General features: G+C 46.2%; 1 protein-coding gene across 3 annotated transcripts in view; it reads right to left on the bottom strand.

The window, feature by feature from the left end:
- Positions 1-80: 80 nt before the first annotated feature.
- The window catches only part of LOC129714971 (breast cancer metastasis-suppressor 1 homolog), a 28,080-nt gene continuing 5,008 nt past the window's right edge, over positions 81-23,152 (bottom strand). Inside the window, exons 2-12 of one of the 3 annotated variants that reach the window (XM_055664769.1) lie at positions 16,347-16,495; positions 14,838-14,928; positions 14,235-14,362; positions 12,345-12,424; positions 11,108-11,171; positions 9,021-9,113; positions 7,346-7,410; positions 6,004-6,043; positions 5,837-5,902; positions 3,674-3,800; positions 81-1,168 (exon numbers count right to left, since the gene is read on the bottom strand). In XM_055664769.1, the coding sequence (XP_055520744.1) occupies positions 1,051-1,168; positions 3,674-3,800; positions 5,837-5,902; positions 6,004-6,043; positions 7,346-7,410; positions 9,021-9,113; positions 11,108-11,171; positions 12,345-12,424; positions 14,235-14,362; positions 14,838-14,928; positions 16,347-16,491 (1,017 nt within the window). In that variant the 5' untranslated portion in view covers positions 16,492-16,495 and the 3' untranslated portion in view covers positions 81-1,050. The other 2 variants (XM_055664768.1, XM_055664770.1) reach the window with 2 other exon arrangements.

Genomic DNA, 23,152 nt, shown 5'->3' with positions numbered 1-23,152 from the left:
AGGTAACAATTGTCCAAGTCGCTTTAAACATAAGAGTGCGAGGGATATGTCTTGGCAATCCTGACGTGTCTGCAAGTGGCAAAGACCACACTGCTGAGGAATATGCCACCTCTGTTCTCTGCCCTACTTTCCCTGGACGCTAGTCACAGGCATTCTCAGGACTACGTAACAGAGAAATATGTGCAGTGTTGATCCAACATTACAACAGCTATTCTACAGAGGTCGAATATAGTGATCCTCGTAGCTCTTCCCACCCCAAATACGCGGCTGTCAGGATTGAGTTGCAATTCGATCCGGGAATATGAGAGAGAGGCGAGAATGAGGCAATAATAAAAATCAAGAACAGCCTAAATGTCATATATTTATTTTAATAGATGTCTTTTTTTTTTTTTTTTTTTTTTTTAAGTTTTGATAGATTTGCAATAAACTTTTTATCCACACGATGTCTATGGTTTTAGTGCTTAGGACTCCAGTACAGGGTCAGTCTGTCTTTTAAAAAAAGTGCTGTACAATTCATTGGATGCTGTATCCACAGATGAGCACTGTACACGGAATAGGAATCCATAAAACACCGGCTGGATACAGGCTCCGTCCGAGTGGGTCTTTTATTCTGCGGGTAACGTCACACGCAGATTCAAGTCTTAGTGCAGGGTAATCGCCGCAAGAAAAAACGAAGGGGAAAAAAGTGCTAGAGTTTTTTTTCTCTTGGCTTGGCCATTCACGAGTTCTGCTTGTGATCTGGGGAAGAGGCACTGCGGGGAAATTCTGTTAATCCGGCCTCCCCAAAGCCGGGTGCTTTGACAAAGTTTCTTTTCACTCTAGACGTCAGAGTTTGTTTGCTCGCAGTCCTCTAGCAGTGACATTGGCTTTCCCAGCTTCTGTGTTCATTAGAGCAGGTTTCCACCAATCTTCCACATAAAACTCTGGGTAGAAGGTTGCTTATCAAAAAGTACTTTTTGCATACAGCAATTGATGTATATATCTATATATATATATATATATGTAGTTTTTTTGTTGCAATTAATAGAGCAACAGGTTTAGAGTCAAAGTTCACGGCATGTGGATGGAGTATTTCCCTTTTTGCAGCTGGCTGATGTACAGCTTGGTTTTGCTGCCATCTGACCGGCGGAGCCAGACCTCTCCTGTGCTCACAGCAGTTATCATCGCACTAGAGGGGAAGAGAAGGGATCGTGTCTGTCAATAGGGCTAAGCTAGGACTGTGTCACGTGCCTAGAGTGTAGCTTGCAGTTCGCTGCCCCATTTCAGTGGAGCAGACTCACCCGTGTTCAATCCATGACCAGTCTTCAACTCTTCCAACACGGGGTTGGGTCGTAAGTGATGGGAGCAGAATTAGGCCATTCGGCCCATCAAGTCTACTCCACCATTCAATCATGGCTGATCTATCTCTCCCTCCAAACCCCATGCTCCTGTCTTCTCCACATAACTCCTGACACCCGTACTAATCAAGAATCTATCTATCTCTGCCGTAAAAATGTCCACTGACGTGGCTTCCACAGCCGCCTGTACAAGGAATTCCACAGGTTCACCACCCATTGACTAAAGAAATTCCTCCTCATCTCCTTCAAGGAAGGTCCTTTAATTCTCAGGAGATGCCCTCCAGTCCTACACTCTCCCACTAGTGGAAATGTCCTCTCCACATTTAGGCTCTGCTAACGGGAAGATATTGGGTTGCAGTGGGTCACAGCTCTATGAGCAGCAGTAGATTCCACCATCCAGCAGCATCCTGCAAACTTGCAACCATGCCCAGCAGCAAGGCCAGCCATTAAGCTGCCCTCAATCAACAGCTGTATAGTCATCTAAAACAGGACTATTTATTGTCTAACAGAGACATGCAGCTCTCAATTACTGTGGCCGCTGTCTTTTACCTCAGACGGAGCAGCAAACAGAAGCAGAAGCTAGCTGATTCATTTCTACATCCGTGGCACTGTGTTGAGGATGCTGCAAGTGGCGATATATTCAAAGGCTAACCAGCCGAACACTGCATGTGTCATATGCTGAGAGAATGGAGCAGCTGGGCTTGCACATTCTGAAGTTTAGAAGGATGAGAGGGAAAATCTTATTGAAACATAGAAGATTGTTAAGGGTTTGGACACGCTAGAGGCAGGAAACATGTTCCCGATGTTGGGGGAATCCAGAACCAGGGGCCACACACAGTTTGAAAATAAGGGGTAAGCCATTTAGAACGGAGACGAGGAAACAATTTTGCTCACAGAGAGTGGTGAGTCTGTGCAATTCTCTGCCTCAGAGGGCGGTTCTCTGGATGCTTTCAAGAGAGAGCTAGATAGGGCTCTTAAAAATAGCGGAGTCAGGGGATATGGGGAGAAGGCAGGAACGGGGTACTGATTGGGGATGATCAGCCATGATCACATTGAATGGCGGTGCTGGCTCGAAGGGCTAAATGGCCTCCTCCTGCACCTATTATCTAATGTCTATCTCCGAGTTTTTTTATAATAACGTGCGGCGAGTGTGAAAACCACTGCTGGAAAGAGGAACAACAAGGTAAAGAGGGGCGGCTGAAGACAAAGCTTCACACGGTGGATGGGGTTTAAGGAGAGGGGTCCCACAGAGTGATTGAGAAAGGTTGATGGTACACTGCGAAGGGGAATGGCGGGTTAGTGCAGGCTTGCGCGGTCGGGAGAGACTGTTGTGGGGAGAGTAACACAAGTGTGAGTGCACAACGCACGGACAGGCTCAGGAATCGCAGGTGGCAAATGAGAGGACGCAACAAAGGGTTTTAAGGAGGAGGCAGTACAAGCTGACAAAGAAAGAAATGCCTCTCACGAGTTTAGGTTCTGCTGCAAGGACGAGGCATCGTGATAAAGTATTTAAGAAGGAACTGCAGATGCTGGAAAATCGAAGGTAGGCAAAAAGGCTGGAGGAACTCAGCGGGTGCTGCAGCATTTATGGAGCGAAGGAAATAGGCAACATTTCGGGTCGAAACCCTTCTTCAGACTGATGTGTGGGTGGGGCGGGGGGGGGGGGGGAGAAGAAGGGAAGAGGTGGAGCCAGTGGGCTGAGGGGGAGCTGAGAAGGGGAGGAGAAAGTAGGGACTACCCAAAATTCGTGAAGTTAATGTTCATACCGCTGGGGTGTAAACTGCCTAAGCAAAATACGAGGTGCTGCTCCTCCAATTTACTCCGGTCATGGAGGAGGCCCAGGACAGAAAGGTCGGATTGGGATTCGGAATGGGAGGGGGAGTTGAAGCGCTGAGCCACCGGGAGATCAGGTTGGTTATTGCGAACCGAGCGGAGGTGTTGGGCAAAGCGATCGCCAAGCCTGCGCTTGGTCTCACCGATGGCTGAGCAAGGGATGTTATCCTGTGTGGTGAAGCAGCTGAGAGCTACAATGCAGTGTGGTTGAGTTGGCCAGTCGCTTACCCCATGGGGTTACATCAACACACTCAGTATATCCTAAATTTCGAGGGGGTGCAAGCAATCAAAATTCCTGTATCACGAGGAATACTGGGAGAGACACATAAAACGCTGCCTTCTGAGTATATTCGTTAGGCAGATAGAGGATCCCTCCCCCTGCTGACACATTGAGAGGCCTCACATTTGAAGACTTGCATTCAACGCGGTAACTTATCTTGAATCTGTGCCCTCATATTGGGGATGCAGAGGGTGAACGGTTAATTGAGAGCGAGAATGCTTACTGCGCTGGCGTCTCATCCTTCATCTCCAGTATAATGCTCTGTCCTTTACTGTACCAGTCCCCCTCGTAGAAAAGTCGGCCATCTTCGCACTTGGCCACGTAAACATGCTTCTCCTGTTTGGGTAGCACTGTTGGAGGCAGGGTTGGGGGAAGGAAAATCAAACCCATTACAAACTCGACATTTTTTATTTTCTTTGAAATATCAGATGCCTTCCTTCTGGTTTTTCTGTAAAATTCGCCTTTCAAAATTGGCGATCTTACACCCAGCATTGTCAAGTAAAGAGCTCTCTCCCCTCACGTCAGGGAATGTTCAATTTGAGGCCTACTCTGGGAATCGGGAGCAGCACTGAAAGAATGTTGCGTTGTCAAAAGTAACACCCTTCAACTGAATACCAAAGAGCCCACATCATCACCAGCTTTTCCCAGGTCCCAGAATCCAACAGCATTACCCCTTCATCAACTCCACCGCCCGCATTATGTTTGTGTGGCTATGTGTCTTTGTTAGCAAGTTGGATGTGAAGCTCTTTGGAACTCGAGGTTTGGTTTAGAGATACAGTTCGGAAACAGGCCCATCGGCCCAACAAGTCTGCGCCGACCTGCAATCCCTGTACACTAACACTATCCTACACACTAGGGACAATTTTTACAATTATACCAAACCAATATCTACACACACTGCAGACATGGACGTCTTTGGAGTGTGGGAGGAAACGGGAGATCTCAGAGAAAACCCACGGGGAGAACGTGCAAACCCCGTACAGACAGCGCCTGTAGTCAGGATCGAAGCCGGGTCTCTGGCGCTGTAAGGCAGCAGCTCCACTGTGGATGACTTCCCAATTACAGACTGAAGTAAAGTTTGTAATCCCCAGACACGAGGCTACGTTTGTCAGACATGTTACATTTATTGAGGCATCCGAAGGGCAGTAGCAGGAAGGGATGAGCAGATCCTCCGACTGATGTGGATGTCAGGTGGAGACTGCATCACACTTGGCTAGTCTGTTCTGCCTACTTCATCCTTCACTTCAGCCGATATTCCCCGCTCACTGGTCTGGGGCACGGAGCGGATTTCTACATGTTTGAAATCCAGACGAAGAACACCCAGATTGTGTTGAAATTTAGGACGCACTGCCTGAGTAAGTAGTGTAGATCGGTGCTCCCATAATATTTAATGTATCCAGACTTCAATCGCCACATTGCAGCAGGTTAGGCAGCGTCTCTGGAGAAAACGGATAGGTGACGTTTCGGGTCTGAACCCTTCTCCAGTCTGAAGAAGGGTTCTGCCCCGAAACGTCACCCATCCTTTTTCTCCAGAGATGCTGCCTGACCCACTGCGTTACTCCAGCACTTTGTGCCTATCTTTGGTATAGAAACATAGAAATTAGGTGCAGGAGTAGGCCATTCGGCCCTTCGAGCCTGCACCGCCATTCAATATGATCATGGCTGATCATCCAACTCAGTATCCCGTACCTGCCATCTCTCCATACCCTCTGATCCCCTTGGCCACAAGGGCCACATCTAACTCCCTCTTAAATATAGCCAATGAACTGGCCTCAACTACCCTCTGTGGCAGAGAGTTCCAGAGATTCACCACTCTCCGTGTGAAAAAAGTTCTCCTCATCTCGGTTTTAAAGGATTTCCCCTTTATCCTTAAGCTGTGACCCCTTGTCCTGGACTTCCCCAACATCGGGAACAATCTTCCTGCATCTAGCCTGTCCAACCCCTTAAGAATTTTGTAAGTATAAACCAGCATTGACCGAAAGGTCTGAATGACAATAAACAAATCTAATCTGCAGTGCCTCAAAGAACAGCTTTTACCCATCAGCAATCTTGGGACTGAACTCTGTCTCGGGAGCCGGTTATGGGGAAGGAGGGGGGGTGGGAGACAGCGAAATGTTAATTTATGTAAATGTGAATCCATGGGTGGGTTTGGGGAGAGAGGGAGGGAGTGTAAAAAGTATGAGTATGTGAATGTTTGAAGTTCTTTTAAATGGAGAGACACAGTAATCTCGTTGTATGTGACAATAAAGCATTCTGATTGTGACATAGAAGGCTATGGTCCAGGTGTTGGTGAATGGGATGAATATAGATGGGTACCATGCAGGGTTAGTTTCTGAGCTGTACGGCACTATGTGAACAGAGGACTCTTCATTACGGAGCTACCTACCCGAGTCACTTAATAGCTGTGCTGAGATTTTCCCCTTCTTGCCATGAGTTGCTTCAGAACCTGTACCTGGGAAGCAAGCAAATGGAGTCCACGTTATTTCGAGCCACTGCCCGTATACGGAACGGGCTCGAACTGGTGACTGGGCCCCACTGACGCCTTTCACTCACCGTCTGATTTTCTTTTTTGCTGATTGATGACTGCTTTCGCCTGTAAGGCAGAGAGGAGAGTCACCAAGTGCCCACCACTTCATTTCATTTATCAACACTGACAGGCATACATCACCCAACCCTTCTTAGTTTCTCCGTTGGTGGCCAACATCTGAGCGTGTGTTGAAAAAGGCAAGTGCTGATTAGACGTTGAAGTACTTCAGCGAGGCTCCTCACATCAGAGGTGAGAAAATTGTGTGGAAATATTTGGGGGGGCAGGCAAGTCGCAGTAATCGAGGCTTACCACCAGGGGCAGTGCCTGGGAAATGCAAGCTCACCCATGTTGCAGGAATCATTCAACTCCTTTGTCTTTGCCAAAGTACCTGTGCCCGCTGCTAAGAAAACTAACTGCTGGCTGGCGGCTTGCAAGAAATAACTGGACTTGGGTCAGGCAACATTTGTGGATGGAGAAACAGCGTTTTTGCTTCAGGTTGTTGCCATTTGTTCAAAAGAAACAGAGTTGGGAACTGAAGGAACTGGAGACTCGGAGGAATTGAAGAAGGACATTCTTGCCATAGAGGGAGTGCAGAGAAGGTTCACCAGACTGATTCCTGGGATGTCAGGACTTTCATATGAAGAAAGACTGGATAGACTCGGCTTGTACTCGCTAGAATTTATGAGATTGAGGGGGGATCTTATAGAAACTTACAAAATTCTTAAGGGGTTGGACAGGCTAGATGCAGGAAGATTGTTCCCGGTGTTGGGGAAGTCCAGGACAAGGGGTCACAGCTTAAGGATAAGGGGGAAATCCTTTAAAACCGAGATGAGAAAAACTTTTTTCACACAGAGAGTGGTGAATCTCTGGAACTCTCTGCCACAGAGGGTAGTTGAGGCCAGTTCATTGGCTATATTTAAGAGGGAGTTAGATGTGGCCCTTGTGGCTAAAGGGATCAGGGGGTATGGAGAGAAGGCAGGTACAGGATACTGAGTTGGATGATCAGCCATGATCATATTGAATGGCGGTGCAGGCTCGAAGGGCCGAATGGCCTACTCCTGCACCTATTTTCTATGTATCTATTGCAAGGGACTAGCAGAGCACAGGATGTTGAAGGGGGCAACTCGGTGAGGGCTGGGACCAGAGAGAGCATGGATTACCAAACCACAAGAGGAACAAAGAAACTGAGTGGGAATAATTGGGAGAATATGAAATAATAGGTATCCAAAAAATGGAAGTTCCTTTCTCTTGCAAGGAAAATGCTTTTTGTGGAACGTAAAGGTCTTGCGAGGAGCAAGGAGGAAACGGTGATGAAGAGAAAGTGGGGAGGCTGGAACTGAGGATAAAGTGGTCGGTAGCAGATTTTACCTTTTTGATGGCAGCCCAGTCCTCCAAAATATCGATATCTCGTAACATGTAGACAATGTATGGACGTGCTCTGATGTTAAGGAATGAAGTACAGAGAAGGCACGAATGCCTTTCCTCCTGAGGAATGTTCCTTTCATTTTACCACACTCTGGCAAAGTGAGCAGAGCAAGAAAAGAGAGCAAGCAAAGAATGCCAGTAAGGCTGGAGTTATACACAATCTCACGCCTCAGAATTAACCAGGCTCGTACTTATTTTGCAGCATCCATTTTGTGCATTGGAAAATGCCACCAACAATATTAGATTGCAGAATGTTAAGCAAGTTTTGGAAAGAGACGGCTATTAGAGATCGAAATTCAAAGCACAATTGAGTGCAGCGTCCTTCGATACTGAAGCAGAGGACGTGCGAACCTAGAAGGAGTTCAGCTGCAAAGCCACAATCAAAAGCAAACTGGAGGGGACTAGAATAGCATTAAATACCCAGCAAACAAAGATTGTAGGAGAGCAAAGATTAGTCTGCCTGCTGTCCTTGCCATTCTGCTGGGAGATCTTTGACATACGGCGTCAGTTAAATTTAAAAAATCAATTGGAACTTTTTGCCCGCAGGATCCTCATTTCTGCAACTACGAGAGCTCTAACATTACGTAGCTAACACACACACACACACACTGAAGACAGAGATGATCACTGACATCCGGTCTTTTACCACTCTCTGCTGTGGAGTGACAGTGGCTCCTCTATATTGGGGAAGCAAGCGCAGGTTGGGGTTGGGTGACCACCGTTTAGTTGCAGAGTGATCCCGTGCTTCCAGTCGCCTGCCACTTGATGTCTCCATCCTTCTCCCGCTCCAACCACCTTCCACTTCCTGCCCTGCTCCAAAAACGTCCAACAGGAGCGCAAGGAGGAGAAACCTTATCTTCCAACTGGATACGTTGGAGCCGTCAGCATTCTGTGATGATTTCAACAATTTCATGGTGAATAGACAACAGACAATAGGTGCAGGAGCGGGCCATTCGGCCCATCGAGCCAGCAGCGCCATTCAATGTGATCATGGCTGATCATCCCCAATCAGTTCCCCATGGCTGATCATCCCCAACCTTTTTTCACACAGAGTGGTGAATCTCTGGAACTCTCTGCCACAGGGTAGCCATTGGCTATATTTAAGAGGGAGTTAGATGTGGCCCTTGTGGCTAAGGGGATCAGGGGGTATGGAGAGAAGGCAGGTACGGGATACTGAGTTGGATGATCAGCCATGATCATATTGAATGGCGGTGCAGGCTCGAAGGGCCGAATGGCCTACTCCTGCACCTAATTTCTATGTTTCTATGTAAGTACCCCGTTCCTGCCTTCTCCCCATATCCCCTGACTCAGCTATCTTTAAGAGCCCTATCTAGCATGGTTACATCACCCTGCGTAACCATGTGACGCTGCGCGCCGCAGGATATTCTAATGACGTCACGCGCACCAGACGGCACGATGATGCGTGATTTGTGAGCGACGTCGCACATCACGACGCGTCAACCTATTTTACATATGACACGTAAATGAGGCCCAAATGTCGGCCAAGTGGGACAGGCCCTTAAGTCAAGTGATGCAGCTATGGAACGTCACTAATTGACTGCTATGTAAGCTGGAGTTGGATTTAATTAGCACTGAAACACAGATGGTGAAAGGATATCGGACACACTCGCTGCCTTCTTCTTCTTTTCCGGTTTCAAGATGTCACACTTCTTCTTGTTCCGTTTCCCTCGGGCCTCCTCGTTCCACCATTCTATTCAAAATGGAAACCGGTGAACCAAATACAATGATCTGAACCTGCTCGCTGTATACATCAGGTAAGTGCTGGTAAAGGGAGCAATTTGGCCCATTGTGTCACAGACAACTATAACCACCCCCGAGAAATGGCTGGATGTCTCTCGAATAGTCCAGACATTCATCCCTCCAACCCCATCATCATGGTTGAAAACATCATCAGCCTTACAATGCCATGTACGACCATGAGCGCAACTTCTACTGAAGTGTGGACGGCCGTTGGCTCGCTAGGAGCTCATCCACCCTTTGACAGGTCTTGTTTTTGGTCCTGCTGGGGGTCCACAGCCCCCTCCTCACCTGGCAAACCAGGTTGGGGAGACGGTTTAGTCGCTGACTATCCGACCATGGAGCAGGTAGCACGGGATTACATGGTACCCGTGGCGGGGGGGGGGGGGGGGGGGGGGGGGGGGGGGGGGGACTAACATAGTTAGCATTATTAGACAATAGACAATAGGTGCAGGAGTAGAGGCCATTTGGCCCTTCGAGCCAGCACCGCCATTCAATGTGATCATGGCTGATCATCCCAAATCAGTACCCCCGTTCCTGGCTTCTCCCCATATCCCCTGACTGCTATTTTTAAGAGCCCTATCTAGCTCTCACTTGAAAGCATCCAGAGAACCTGCCTCCACCGCCCCCCTGAGGCAGAGAATTCCACAGACTCACAACTCTGTGAGAAAAAGTGTTTCCTCGTCTCCGTTCTAAATGGCTTATCCCTTATTCTTAGACTGTGGCCCTTGGTTTTGTATTATTGTATCAAACTGTATGTGCGTACCTGGTACCTGTACCTGTCACTTTGGGTAGGGTTGTGTTTTGGACCTTAACACTTGAAGATACAGTGCAGAAGCAGGCCCTTCGGCCCACCAAATCCATGCCGACCAGCGATCACCTAGTACATTAGCACTGTCCTACACACTAGGGGGAATTTACAATCGTACCCAAGCCAATTAATCTGCAAACCTGTACGTCTTTGCAATGAGAGAAGAAATTGGAGCACCCGGAGAAAACCCACGACAGTCAGGGAGAAGGTGCCGCCTAACCGGAAACAGTGATTCAGGATTGCTCTTACTCATACTGTTTAAATTACTTCTACAAAACCCGGCTCAAATTCGCCTTTTTCCAGATGTGGCAACTATGTTTTTCTGGCTCTTCCCAGAATTTCATAGCCAAACATTAGCCCTGCTCTGCTCTTGGACATGGTTTTTATGCCTCCGCGCCCAGACGCAGCGGTAAAGTTGCTACCTTTACAGCAGCTGTTTGTACGGAGTTTGTACCTTCCCCCTGGGACCTAGTGGGTTTTCTCCAGGTCTCCAGTTTTCACCCACTTTCCAATGACATGCAAGTCTATTGGTTAAATTGGCTGCCGTAAATTGTGTACTAGGTAGAACTAGCATGAAAAGATGATCATTGGTCGGCGTGGACTTGGTGGGCTGAAGGGCCTGTTTCCACATTGTATCTCTAAACTAAACTCGAGTAGAGAGGTGACCGGTAACTTCCATTCCCCTATGGTCCCCGTTCACAGTGGAATATTAGAGCTGGTACAAGGTTGAAGCCGCAACCTTCCTCTGCACACTGCAAACCATAAATAATATTAGTTTCCATCCAGGTTCATTCTGACCTTCAACGACAGCGCATACTTTTGGACGGCATAGTAGCTTCTCCTGAACTCAAACCAGATCAGAGCATGGGAGTTACAATTAGCCTCAACGCTGCTGGGGGGGAGAAAATGATTCGACCTGGTCGTAATCAGACCGCGCATGTTTGTAGGCTTTGGAGGACACCAGTCCCTCAACAGCACAATTTTTCCAGCACTCAATGAAGAAGAGCTACATGGTCAAAGGGGCAGAGTGTGTAAACGGTTATGGACCTACCTACACTATCCAGGCGCTGCCTACACTATCAGGACGGGAGAGGAACGGTGCATAGAATAGGAAGCAACGGCGTTTGAATACTGACCTGAGGTAATGTCTATACTTTGCTTGTCCTCCTCCAGTCGCTGAATTCTTTCCAACAGCTCGTTCTGCATGTTATCAAACAACAACAGCTTCTCACTCTGAATCCATCGAAAGGGAGAAAGTGAAATTAGTTCTTTTGAAAGCAATTCAGACAGAGAGCGGGTTTTAATACAGCCTCGATTACTGGCAGAGAACATGGTGTGTGCACAGGACCGCCCAGATCCCATGAAAGGACATGTGGCAAGTGCCCACTTTGAGTAAGAGGGACATGTAAACCTATTCCTAAAGGCTTGACCTTTACAAGATTGGCGTTTGTACATAAGGCACCTGCCCCAAGTCCTTTATGCAGTCTTGTTTCATTTTCCACCAAGGCATTTTGTGATATTTTATTACATTGATGGCGGGGAGGGAATGCAAACTAATTATGTATTAGTTAGGGGGCAGCCAACACATTGTAACGACATCCCAAAGCAGAGCGGGCGGCGGAGCAGGGTGGGTTCATTGTTGAAAGAGGTCGTAAAGAGACAAAGTTACAAAAAATGGAAGTGTGCAATTCTTAGAAAAAGTTAGGATAGAAAATAGCTAGGACTTTGGTTCGGCCACATTTGGAGTATTAGGTGCAGTTCTGCTCGCCCCGTTACAGGAAGGATGGAGGGGGTGCAGAGATGGTTTACCAAAAATGTTGCCTTGATAGGAGGATTAGAGGTTAGATACACAGATTGTTTTCTCTGGAATGTTGGATGTTGCGGGATGAATTGATACAAGTACATACAATTAAAAGAGGCGTAGATAGACAGGCAGAACCTTTCCCCCCAGGGTTTAAATGCCCAATACTAGGGGGCACAGCTACAAGCTAAGAGAGGGAAGGTTTAACGGAGATGTGCGGGGCAAATTATTATTAATTTTTTTACACACAGAGTGATAGGGGCTTGGAACGTACTGCCAGAGTACGTACGTACGTACTCACAGTGGCGGTGGATCTATACGAAAGTGGCGTTTAAGAGACTTTTGAATCAGCACATGGAATTGCAGGGATTAGAAGGATATGGATCATGTTCTGATAGATGAAATCAGTTTAACTTGGCAATATGTTTGGCATAAACATTGCGGGCAGAAGGCCCATTACTATATAACACATATTGTGTTATATTTAGTTTAAGTGGCAAATCTTTCTCATCGACACCCTAGATAATACAAGAGGACTGAGTGACTTCATCACACTCTCTCTATTGCCTTACCTCCAGGTGTTGCCGAGCTCCCTGCAGTTCACACTCGTACCTATTTCTGATTACCTCCAAACATAGATCTTTATATACTCCTACGGGTGCACAATTGCGACAAGGTTAATCTCTCCAAAAGACAGAATGCTCAGTCTGCACAATCCCCCAAGCTGACTCCATAATTCAGCCACCAGCTCTGTCAGTGTGCAGGGCAGCAGAGCTTGCACTGCCCTCCTGTCCTCTGCAGAAATCCATCTACAAAAGGCATGAAGCAAATTGTCCAATTCACACAGCGTTCTCAGATTTGAGGGGCGATAGTGACGGGAGCAAGGATTCAGTTCACAGTCGGATTCACCTGGGATACAGCGTGGAAACAGGCCCTTCGGCCCGACTTGCCCACACCGGCCAACATGTCCCAGTCACTCTAGACCAGTGGTTCCCAACCTTTTTTTGGCCATGCCCCACCTAATCACCTCTAAAATCCTGATGCCCCCTCTTGCTTTCCCTTGAGAGAAAACGGAGGAAATAGATATTATAAGGGTAACTTAGCAAAAGCTCTTTGAATCGCATTTCTAAATCCAATTCAATAAATACTGTTCTCCCATGACCTCGCGCGCTTCGTGCGACGTGCATGAAGAGCGATGGCGCGGTGATTATGTAATAACTACACAATAAAGACCTTTGTTACCCAAAAAAAATTATCTACTCAAAATAACATCTGAAACATAAACTACATATATTTACCTGATGGAAAATCCCAAAAAATAAAAATCGAAAATTTGGACCCAGACCTCCTCAGTCGCGCACAATTGCCCCCCTTAAAAATCAAATTGCCCCCCTGTGGGGCGTACGCCCCACGTTGGGAACCACTGCTCTAGACCCACCTGCCTGCGTTTAGCCCATATTCCTCCAAACCCGTCCTATTCATGTACCTGTGTTCAAGAAGGAACTGCAGATGCTGGAAGATCGAAGGTACACAAAATTGCTGGAGAAACTCAGCGGGTGCAGCAGCATCCATGGATGCTGCTGCACCCGCTGAGTTTCTCCAGCTTTTTTGTGTACCTATTCATGTACCTGTCTGACTGCTTCTTAAACACTAGTACCGCCTGCCCACCTTCCATACTACACAGCTTCATCGGGGTACCGTGTGGAGTTTTACCATTCCCCAAGTCTTGAGAGAGTTTACAGAAACCGGCCCATCGCATCAGGTGATGCCTTATTCCTTCGAGTTGAATACTTGGGAGACAGAGCCGGGAGAATTACAACACGAGTGAAGCAAATAAAGTGGAAACTGAGAATGCGTGGTCCAGTGGAGAGGACAGACGCGAGTGGGGAGGGGTGGAGCTGTACAAAGATATGTTACTGGGTTAAATACCCATAGATTCAAACAGGCTGGCGCCAACAATGGCTGCCTCGCCAACAGTCAGTCTTGTCCCTTCCTCTTTAGTCTCGGTAAATTGCCCTTGGTGTGTCGGGAGGTGGATGAGAAAGTGGGATAGCATAGAACTAGTGTGTCCGGCTGATCAATGGTTGGTGCAGACGCAGCCTGTTTCCATGCTGTAACTTTCAATCAATCATCAGCTCAACATTAACCATATAACCATATAACAATTACAGCACGGAAACAGGCCATCTTGGCCCTACAAGTCCGTGCCGAACAAATTTTTTTTTCCCCTTAGTCCCACCTGCCTGCACTCATACCATAACCCTCCATTCCCTTCTCATCCATATGCCTATCCAATTTATTTTTAAATGATACCAATGAACCTGCCTCCACCACTTCCACTGGAAGCTCATTAACAAAAGGCATCATCTAGGTTTGTACCAAAAATGTACCCTCCCCATCCCCAACTCTAGCGGCACCCCCATACTGTGGGTGACGGGTTAATTCAGTGATGCCTCCATTACCTGCTACCTCAGATCTGATTTTCATGTTCGTCTGCAGGACAGCCAGGGGCTCCAAGTACTCAGTTGCCTTCCCTGCGATCACCTCGTCCAGTTTGGCTTCTACCTGGCTCAGTCTCTCTTGGTACAGTCTGTAAAAGAGAAGCTGTCGATTTTACCCTCTGTTCTCAGAGCACGTCCTCTGCCAACCTTTACCGAACAACCTGTTAGAGAGAGTATTTCCGCCCTCCTTTCCTAAAGATGCCGACTCTCGCCGGGGAGCGAGTTGCGCCCTCCAGTGCCTCTGCCAAGCAGCCTTTCTTCGCATGTACATGTGGTTAGTTGGCGCTGGCTGGCTATTCAACTGTGGGAGGCATCACAGCCCATTTTGACTTTGTCCTTACCCAACCTAAAAGGCAATTCCATTATTTTTAAACACACGATCCAGTGACTCCTGTGTGTGTGTGTGTGTGTGTGCCGCACCCTAGCCTCACACATCAGGAATGGTCCCATGGGCAAGTGATCCAGAGAGTGGCGAGGAGTCCAAGCTCAGCAGGAAGCACCGCCTTCAGGAGAGGAGAGGAGAAAACCAGAAGACATTTACTCAAAACAAACTAATCAGCGTACTGTTCTTTCAGATCCGTGAACTGCTTCTCCAGGTCCGACATCTCATCCAGGCATTCAGTGCGACGTCGCTCGCAGTCCTCATCGTCCATCTCTGGAAAATGGAGCATGGCCGAGATTAGACGGATCAGAATTAAGCGATCAGTTAACTGCTTTCTCATCTTGGGTGAAATTACTTACAATTTACAGCAGAAAAACAGGTCACTCTGCCCGTAGTAAGGTACATGAGCCTCTGCCCACCTTACTTCAGTTCCCTTTTTTTTTTTTTGTTTAAAGTTTAGAGATACAGCGCGGAAACAGGCCCTTCGGCCTACCAAGTCCGCACCAACCAGCGATCCCGCACATTAACACTGTCCTACACACACACACACGGGACAACTTACACTTATACCATGCCAAATAACCTACGTCTTTGGAGTGTGGGAGGAAACCGAAGACCTCGGAGAACAGGGAGAACGTACAAACTCTGTACAGACAGCACCCGTAGTCGGGATCGAACCCCAATCTGCCGTGCTGCAAGCGCTGTAAGGCAGCAACTCCACCGTGCCGCACACTCAAACAGAAACCTTTCCCGACCCCATCTCCTTTTCCCTCCAGCTTTTCAATGCCTCAACAACTTTAACAGAACGATTGAGTGAAGTGCTACGACTGCTACGTACACAGCCATTCTGCGTCACTAACGTTCAAAGTCAGCTGTGAGATAAGTGTTGGTAAGTGGCCAGTTATCCTTTTCTTCTTGATAGAATGGGGGGGGTGGAGAGAAGAGGTGGAAAACTGGACCGCTTGTCTAGGAGAACTGGGATGAAGGCCTCATTCTTCTTTCAGGAGCCTCCATCGAGTCAATGGCAAATTAGGACTTAAATTAATATATATCCCGATCAGCCAAATTATATTCAAGCTCTGTAATGAACATCAGATATAAATGTAGAAGAGGCACATAATTCCATCAGATACTGATCAACCCAATTAAGATTCATCAGATAAGGTTTAGGAGCAGAATTCAGCCATCGGTCCATCACCTATCCTTCACCATTCAATCATGGCTGATCTATCTTTCCCTCTCAACCACATTCTCCCCAGAACCCAACACCCGTACTAATCAGGAATCTGTCAATCTCCATATCCATTGACAATATCTTGGCCTCCATAGATGTCGATGCAAATGAATTCCATAGATTCACCACCCTCTGGCTAAAGGTGCACTTCACATCCTCCACTTCAGTTTGCTATGAAATTATCTTCTTATTGAAGAGCTTTCTGCATTACTCACCCAATTCCAAAATTCCCTCACAACAGCCCAATTATTGTGTTTTTGCAAATTTGAGAACATTTCTTATAGAGAAAATATATAACATAAGAAAAACATTAAGGATGAATGGAAAAAGAAAGGTGCATTTTCAAGCAGTAACAGTTTTGTTTGTTTATAGCTCATTGTAACTTTAATTCCGTGCTTTAGTACACACTGAAAATCGCTGAGCTCACACACAGGTACAGCTGCCCTCACTCCCTGACCTGAGCTGTCCTCGCCCTCCTCCTCAGATGCCGAGGTACTGCCACTCTCTTCATCCGAGCTCTCCTCATTTTCCACGGAATCATGCTCCATTTCCTCATCAGCCTTCTCCTCGTCCTTGTCTCTCTGCGGCTGCTGTCCAGGCATTGTCCTTTAAATTAAATGTAAAGTCAGGACATGTATCAACATACTAGATGGATACACACACAAGCACACACACGCGCACACACACACCACTTCAAAGTCACACACCAACAAGACCATCATCATTACAACTGGATTACAATGTTATACAATAACCACTCTGTACCCGTCTGCATTATTAACCCACATAATGCGAGCTATATCATCAGTAGATTATCCCAGTGTTATGACAGTGTACGCACTGTACTGTTTAAGAAGGAACTGCAGATGCTGGAAATTCAAAGGCCCGAAACGTTGCCTATTTCCCTCGCTCCATAGATGCTGCTGCACCCGCTGAGTTTCTCCAGCATTTTTGTCTACACACTGTCCTGTATCCCGGAAAGTAACTATCAGTGCTAACGCAGTGAAAGCCATGTACCCAGTATACATGCCACAGTTATAACACTAGACTAGGGCTGAGGCACGGAGTAGTGCAGTGACAGACCTGTATCCGCCAGACAGTTTTCTATCCACCAGTAAAACATACAGCAAAATTTGATAACAAACGTGATAGACCTGTATCCAGCAGTAGTGTATTTTATTACAAAGTGACAGACTTTCAGCCAATGAACATATATATCGTTTCGTCGAACACCTCCGCTCGGTCCGCAAGAACCTACCTGACCTCCCGGTGGCTCATCACTTCAACTCCCCTTCCCACTCCAAATCCGACCTCTCTGTCCTGGGTCTCCTCCATGGCCAGAGTGAGCAACACCGGAAAATGGAGGAACAGCACCTTATAGGCATGAACATTGAATTCTCCCAATTTTGTTAGCCCTTGCTGTCTCCTCCCCTTCCTCAGCCCTCGGGCGGTCCCCTCCCATCCCTCAGTCCTCGGGCTCCTCCTCCTCCTTTTTCCTTCCTTTTCCCCGCCACCCGCTATCAGTCTGAAGAAGGGTTTCAGCCCGAAACGTTGCCTATTCCCTTCACTCCATAGATGCTGCTGCACCCGCTGAGTTTCTCCAGCTTTTTTGTGTATCTTCGATTTTCCAGCAGTTCCTTCTTGAACATATATATCACTGTATGTATCCCAGCCATAGGCCCATGAATCTGAAAACACAATCCACAATACTGGAATGCAATGCTGAAGAGCAACACCCCACACACACACGATACTTTCAATGCCACACCTTAATAATCAGCTGGAGCATAAAATTAAAACTCAACACAAAGCTATTTCAACCACAGCAATCTGGTTCTGACTCAACGCAATAGCACAACTCTTGACAAACCCAACCTGGCTATCACCATAGTCACACAGAGAATTCCACTCGAGTTAACGTCATAGACAGACTGTATCTGTAATACAGGCAGTAAAAACACCCCCTCCCATTCCGTATCCCACCTCTCTGACCTGGGCCTCCTCCATGGCCAGAGCGAGCACCACCGGAAATTGGAGGAACAGCACCTCATATTCTGCTTGGGGAGTCTGCATCCTGGTGGCATGAACATTGAATTCTCCCAATTTTGTTAGCCCTTGCTGTCCCCTCCTCTTCCTATTTCTCCCTAAGCCCTTGGGCTCCTCCTCCTCCTTTTTCCTTTCTTCTCCACGTCCCCCCCTACCCCCCATCAGTCTGAAGAAAGGTTTCAGCCCGAAACGTTGCCTATTTCCTACGCTCCATAGATGCTGCTGCACCCGCTGAGTTTCTCTAGCATTTTTGTGTACCCAGGAAAAACAGTACGTTAGTGCATTTCAGCCTAAAGTACTGAGTTGAGCCAGTCCAGCCCGACCAAGAGATCAATCTTTCTCGTGCTCAACTGGCACTCTGTTGTTGAGTATGCAGTAACTCAGCGGGTCAGGCAGCTTGAAGAAGGATTCCAACTCGAAACGTCGCCCATCCTTTTTCTCCAGAGGTGCTGCCAAAGTCGGTGAGATACTCCAGCATCTTTTCTCCATCCAGTATAAACCCGCATCTGCAGTTCCCTTCGACACGTATGTTGAGTAGCCGGGCTCCATTAGACACATCTCCAGCATTTTGTGTCCATCCACTTTGTACCCAGCCAGCACCTCTGTAGGACTCAATGACACACATGCCCACCAGTATTGTGGTCATACAAAAGCTTTTCACTGTACCTCAGTACACGTAATAATAAACTGAACTAAACTGCTGAGGGCTCAAATGTGAATCAATGACAGACCTTACCCACTGCTACTGAGGCAGTGTTATTCTGCCAGAGGTCTGCACCCATTCTGGTGTTATACCTTGGCAAGTGGTGTATTATTGTACACATTGTACACCAACACATATTTGTAAGGTTAGAATTCACAACTCTTGGACTTCAACAGATCTGCTTACTCAATTATTTAGTGTATATAAAACTATGAGTCACAACTATTTTACCCAGGGTGGAAATGTCCACCACGAGGGCATAGCTATAGGATGGCAGGGGGAAAGTTTAATGGGGATGCGCAGGGAAAGTGTAATATAGAGATGTGTGGAGCAAGTTCATTTATAAACAGAGCCTGGAATGCACTGCATAGAGACACAAAATGCTAGAGTAGTCAGCGGGACAGGCAGCCTCTCTGGAGAGAAGGAATGGGTGACGTTTCGGGTCGAGGCCCTTCTTCAGATCAGGATCTACACAAGAATCTGCAGATGCTGGTTTACACTGAAGATAGACACAAAATGCTGGAGTAACTCAACGAGTCAGGCAACATCTCTGGAGAAAAAGAAACGGTTGAAAGAAGAAGGGTTTCAACGCGAAACGTCACCAATTTCTTTACTCAGAGATGCCTGACCCACTGAGTTACTGTTCGGCACAAACATTGTGGGTCGAAGGGCCTGTTTCTGTGCTGTAACTGCTCCAATTTCAGTTAACAAATATTTTCTTATCTAGTAATCCCCTGCCGTTAATGTCTTAATGCCCCAATGCACTGAGAAACAGCTCTCTCTGCTCATGTTCACCCAAGTTTACAGCGTCGGGCTTATGGCATTGTTTCACAACGCTAGTATGCTGCAAACATCCGTAACATTGCTTCATCTCAGGACAAGTAATACACCACATTTTTGAAAACAGAAGTATTTTGAAAAACATTAGCATCAAAAAGAATCATAAGAGACCCTTGAGTCTAATATTTATCAAGAAAGCATTCATGTGAAATTGAATGGTAATTTTGTTTTCAAATGCTAAGAATTGACATTGATTTTAAGTTAAAGGTTCACTCAAAAACACAAAATTAAGCAAAATAAGAATCATTTTTAAATAAATTCCCTGTCATACAAAATGTCACAAGCATTTCATTGATTATTGAGCGCTTTAGGTTATTTTGAGATTGATCATAAATATAACTCTTACGATTAAATAAAAGTCAAAGTGATTATAAAATGAAACATTTTAAGGCTTTAAAAAAAATTGAAAGTAATTAAAATGTAAAGCCAATAAGTACACTCCAAACATAGTTCTATTAAAGTCTAGCTAAAGATACTTTGAAAGCAATCAAAAGCACTAAAAATTTGAATTGTAACCAAGAATTTGAAGAAATCCAGGTAACCAAATAAAATGGAAATCTTGAGAAAGGAGATTAGATTTTAAAAATAGTAAAAAGGAAATCTTAAAAAAGGAGATTAAATTTGAAATATCTTAAAGGAAATCTTGAAAAAGGAGATTTTAAAAATCTTAAAAAGGAAATCTTAAAAGGAGATTAGATTTTTAAAATCTTAAAGGAAATCTTCACAAAGATTAGATTTTTAAAATCTTAAAAAGGAAATCTTAAAAGGAGATTAGATTTTTAAAATCTTAAAGGAAATCTTCACAAAGATTAGATTTTTAAAATCTTAAAAAGGAAATCTTGAATAAGATTAGATTTTCAAGATCTTAAAAAGGAAATCTTGAAAAAGGAGATCAGATTTTAAAAATCTTAAAGGAAATCTTCAAAAAGGAGATTAGATTTTAAAAATCTTAAAAAGGAAATCTTGAAAAAGTAGATTAGATTTTAAACATCTTAAAAAAGAAATCTTGAAAAAGGAGATTGGATTAAAAAAATCTTAAAAAGGAAATTTCAAAAAGGAGATTAGATTTTAAACAGATTTAGGTTATCATAAATATAACTCTTACGATTAAATAAATGGCAAAGTGATTATAACATGAAACATTTTTTTTTAAATTGAATTATTAAAATGTAAAGCCAATAAGTCCAAATCATTAATATATATCGTAAATAGCTGGGGTCCCAGCACCGAGCCTTGCGGTACCCCACTAGTCACTGCCTGCCATTGTGAAAAGGACCCATTTACTCCTACTCTTTGCTTCCTGTCTGCCAGCCAGTTCTCTATCCACATCAATACTGAACCCCCAATACCGTGTGCTTTAAGTTTGTACACTAATCTCTTATGTGGGACCTTGTCGAAAGCCTTCTGGAAGTCCAGATATAACACATCCACTGGTTCTCCCTCATCCACTCTACTAGTTACATCCTCGAAAAATTCTATAAGATTCGTCAGACATGATTTACCTTTCATAAATCCATGCTGACTTTGTCCAATTATTTCACCACTTTAATAATAATAATAATAATACATTTTATTTATGGGCGCCTTTCAAGAGTCTCAAGGACACATTACAAAAATTTAGCAGGTAGAGGATAAACATGTAAGGGGAATGAAATAAATAGTAGAGGCATGACTAGTACACAAAGTAAAGACAGAATTCAATACAAAACACAATATGAGGCAATTAATGCACAGATGAAAAGGGAGGGGGACGTGGGGCTAAGGATAGGCAGAGGTGAAGAGATGGGTCTTGAGGCGGGACTGGAAGATGGTGAGGGACACGGAATTGCGGATCAGTTGGGGGAGGGAGTTCCAGAGCCTGGGAGCTGCCCTGGAGAAGGCTCTGTCCCAAAAACTGCGGAGGTTGGACTTGTGGATGGAGAGGAGACCGGCTGATGTGGATCTGAGGGACCGTGAGGGTTGGTAGGGGGATAGGAGGTCAGTGAGATATGGGGGGGCCAGATGGTGGAGGACCGGTGGGAGATGGGAAGCCAGTGAAGTTGTTTGAGGACTGGAGTGATGTGATGCCAGGATTTGGTGTGGGTGATGAGTCGGGCGGCTGTGTTCTGGACCAGTTGGAGTCGGTTGACTTTCCACTTCACCACCAACTTCTTCTCACCCCTTTTGAACATGAACGATATTATTTGTATTATTCAAGTTACTTATTTGTTTGGTTTCCTTTGTGTTTTATTTTCTTTTTTAAATTGCTTACAAGTTTATTTGTGTTTGTATTTTTTAACATGTTCAATAAATTAACTATGGGAAGCAGAAATGCCTGAAAGTTGAGGCGAAAACTATGCATTTACTTATTTTAAATCGAGTTACTTATTTGTTTGGTTTCCTTTGGGTTTTATTTTATTTTTTTAATTGGCCCTCAACACCAGCAAAACCAAGGAACTGATTGTGGACTTTGGAAGGAGCAGGAGAGGGACCCACAGCCCCATTTATATCAATGGTTGAAAGGGTCAAGAACTTCAAATTCCTGGGCGTGCACATCTCTGATGATCTTTCCCGGTCCGAGAACACTAACGCAATTATCAAAAAAGCTCATCAGCGCCTCTACTTCCTGAGAAGATTACGGAGAGTCGGTTTGTCAAGGAGGACTCTCTCTAACTTCTACAGGTGCACAGTAGTTTATGAGATAATCCTTGTGTTCAGAATCGTTCCAGTGCTTTTCTGATGTGTATATTTCTGATGTGTATATTTTATCGCTGGATTTGGAGCCGCGGAGCTGGGGGCTCCGTACGGCCGCGGGCGGCGCCGGTTGGAGCTCCGACCCCGGCAACTCTACCCCTGGCTGCGCGGCTCCAAATCCAGCGATGCTCCGCGATGTTGTGTGTCGGCGGCCACAGCGCTCCGGAGCTTGCCGCACGGCGACCCGGTAAGGCATTGCCCGCTCCCCGCTGGTATCCCAGCGCTGCGACGCCGCCGACTCCCGACATTCGCGGAGCTGGGGCGTCCAGCCGCGGGCCGCGCTGGATTTGGAGCGCCTCGCAGCCAGGGGTAGAGTTGCCGGGGTCAGAGCTACAACCGGCGCAGCCCGCGGCCCCACCGGCCACAGCGCTGCGGAGCTTATTGCACGGCGACCCGGTAAGGCATTGACCGCTCCCCGCCTCTCCGACCAGGTAGGGGACTAAGAATTAAAGTTTACCCCTTCACCCCCCTTCACATAAAAGCCCTCCAAACTAACTGACTAACATTTAAGCAATGATTTACAGATGTTTAAGCGTCTCCCGGTCTCCGGGGAGGAGGCAGCCGCTACAGTAGTACAGACCTGGGTTGACCGCGGGTCGTTTCGGGTCAAGTTTGGCGCCAAATGCGAGCTTTGGTGCGCAGACGACATCTGGAAAAAATGGCCGGTTTTCGGAGCTTTTCGGTTTCTGGAACTCCGGATAAAAGGTTGTGCACCTGTATCATCAAAGACCCACACCATCCTGGCCACACACTCATCTCCCTGCTACCATCAGATAGAAGGTACAGGAGCCTGAAGACTGCAACAACCAGGTTCAGGAATTGCTACTTCCCCTCAGCCATCAGGCTATTAAACCTGGCTCGGACAAAACTCTGATTATTAATAACCACTTTCTGTTATTTGCACTTTACCAGTTTATTTATCCATGTGTGTATATATTTAT

This window comes from Leucoraja erinacea, chromosome 44 (assembly GCF_028641065.1).
Source record: "Leucoraja erinacea ecotype New England chromosome 44, Leri_hhj_1, whole genome shotgun sequence".
Classification (NCBI taxonomy): domain Eukaryota; kingdom Metazoa; phylum Chordata; class Chondrichthyes; order Rajiformes; family Rajidae; genus Leucoraja; species Leucoraja erinaceus.
This window is presented reverse-complemented; position numbering and strand designations above follow the sequence as displayed.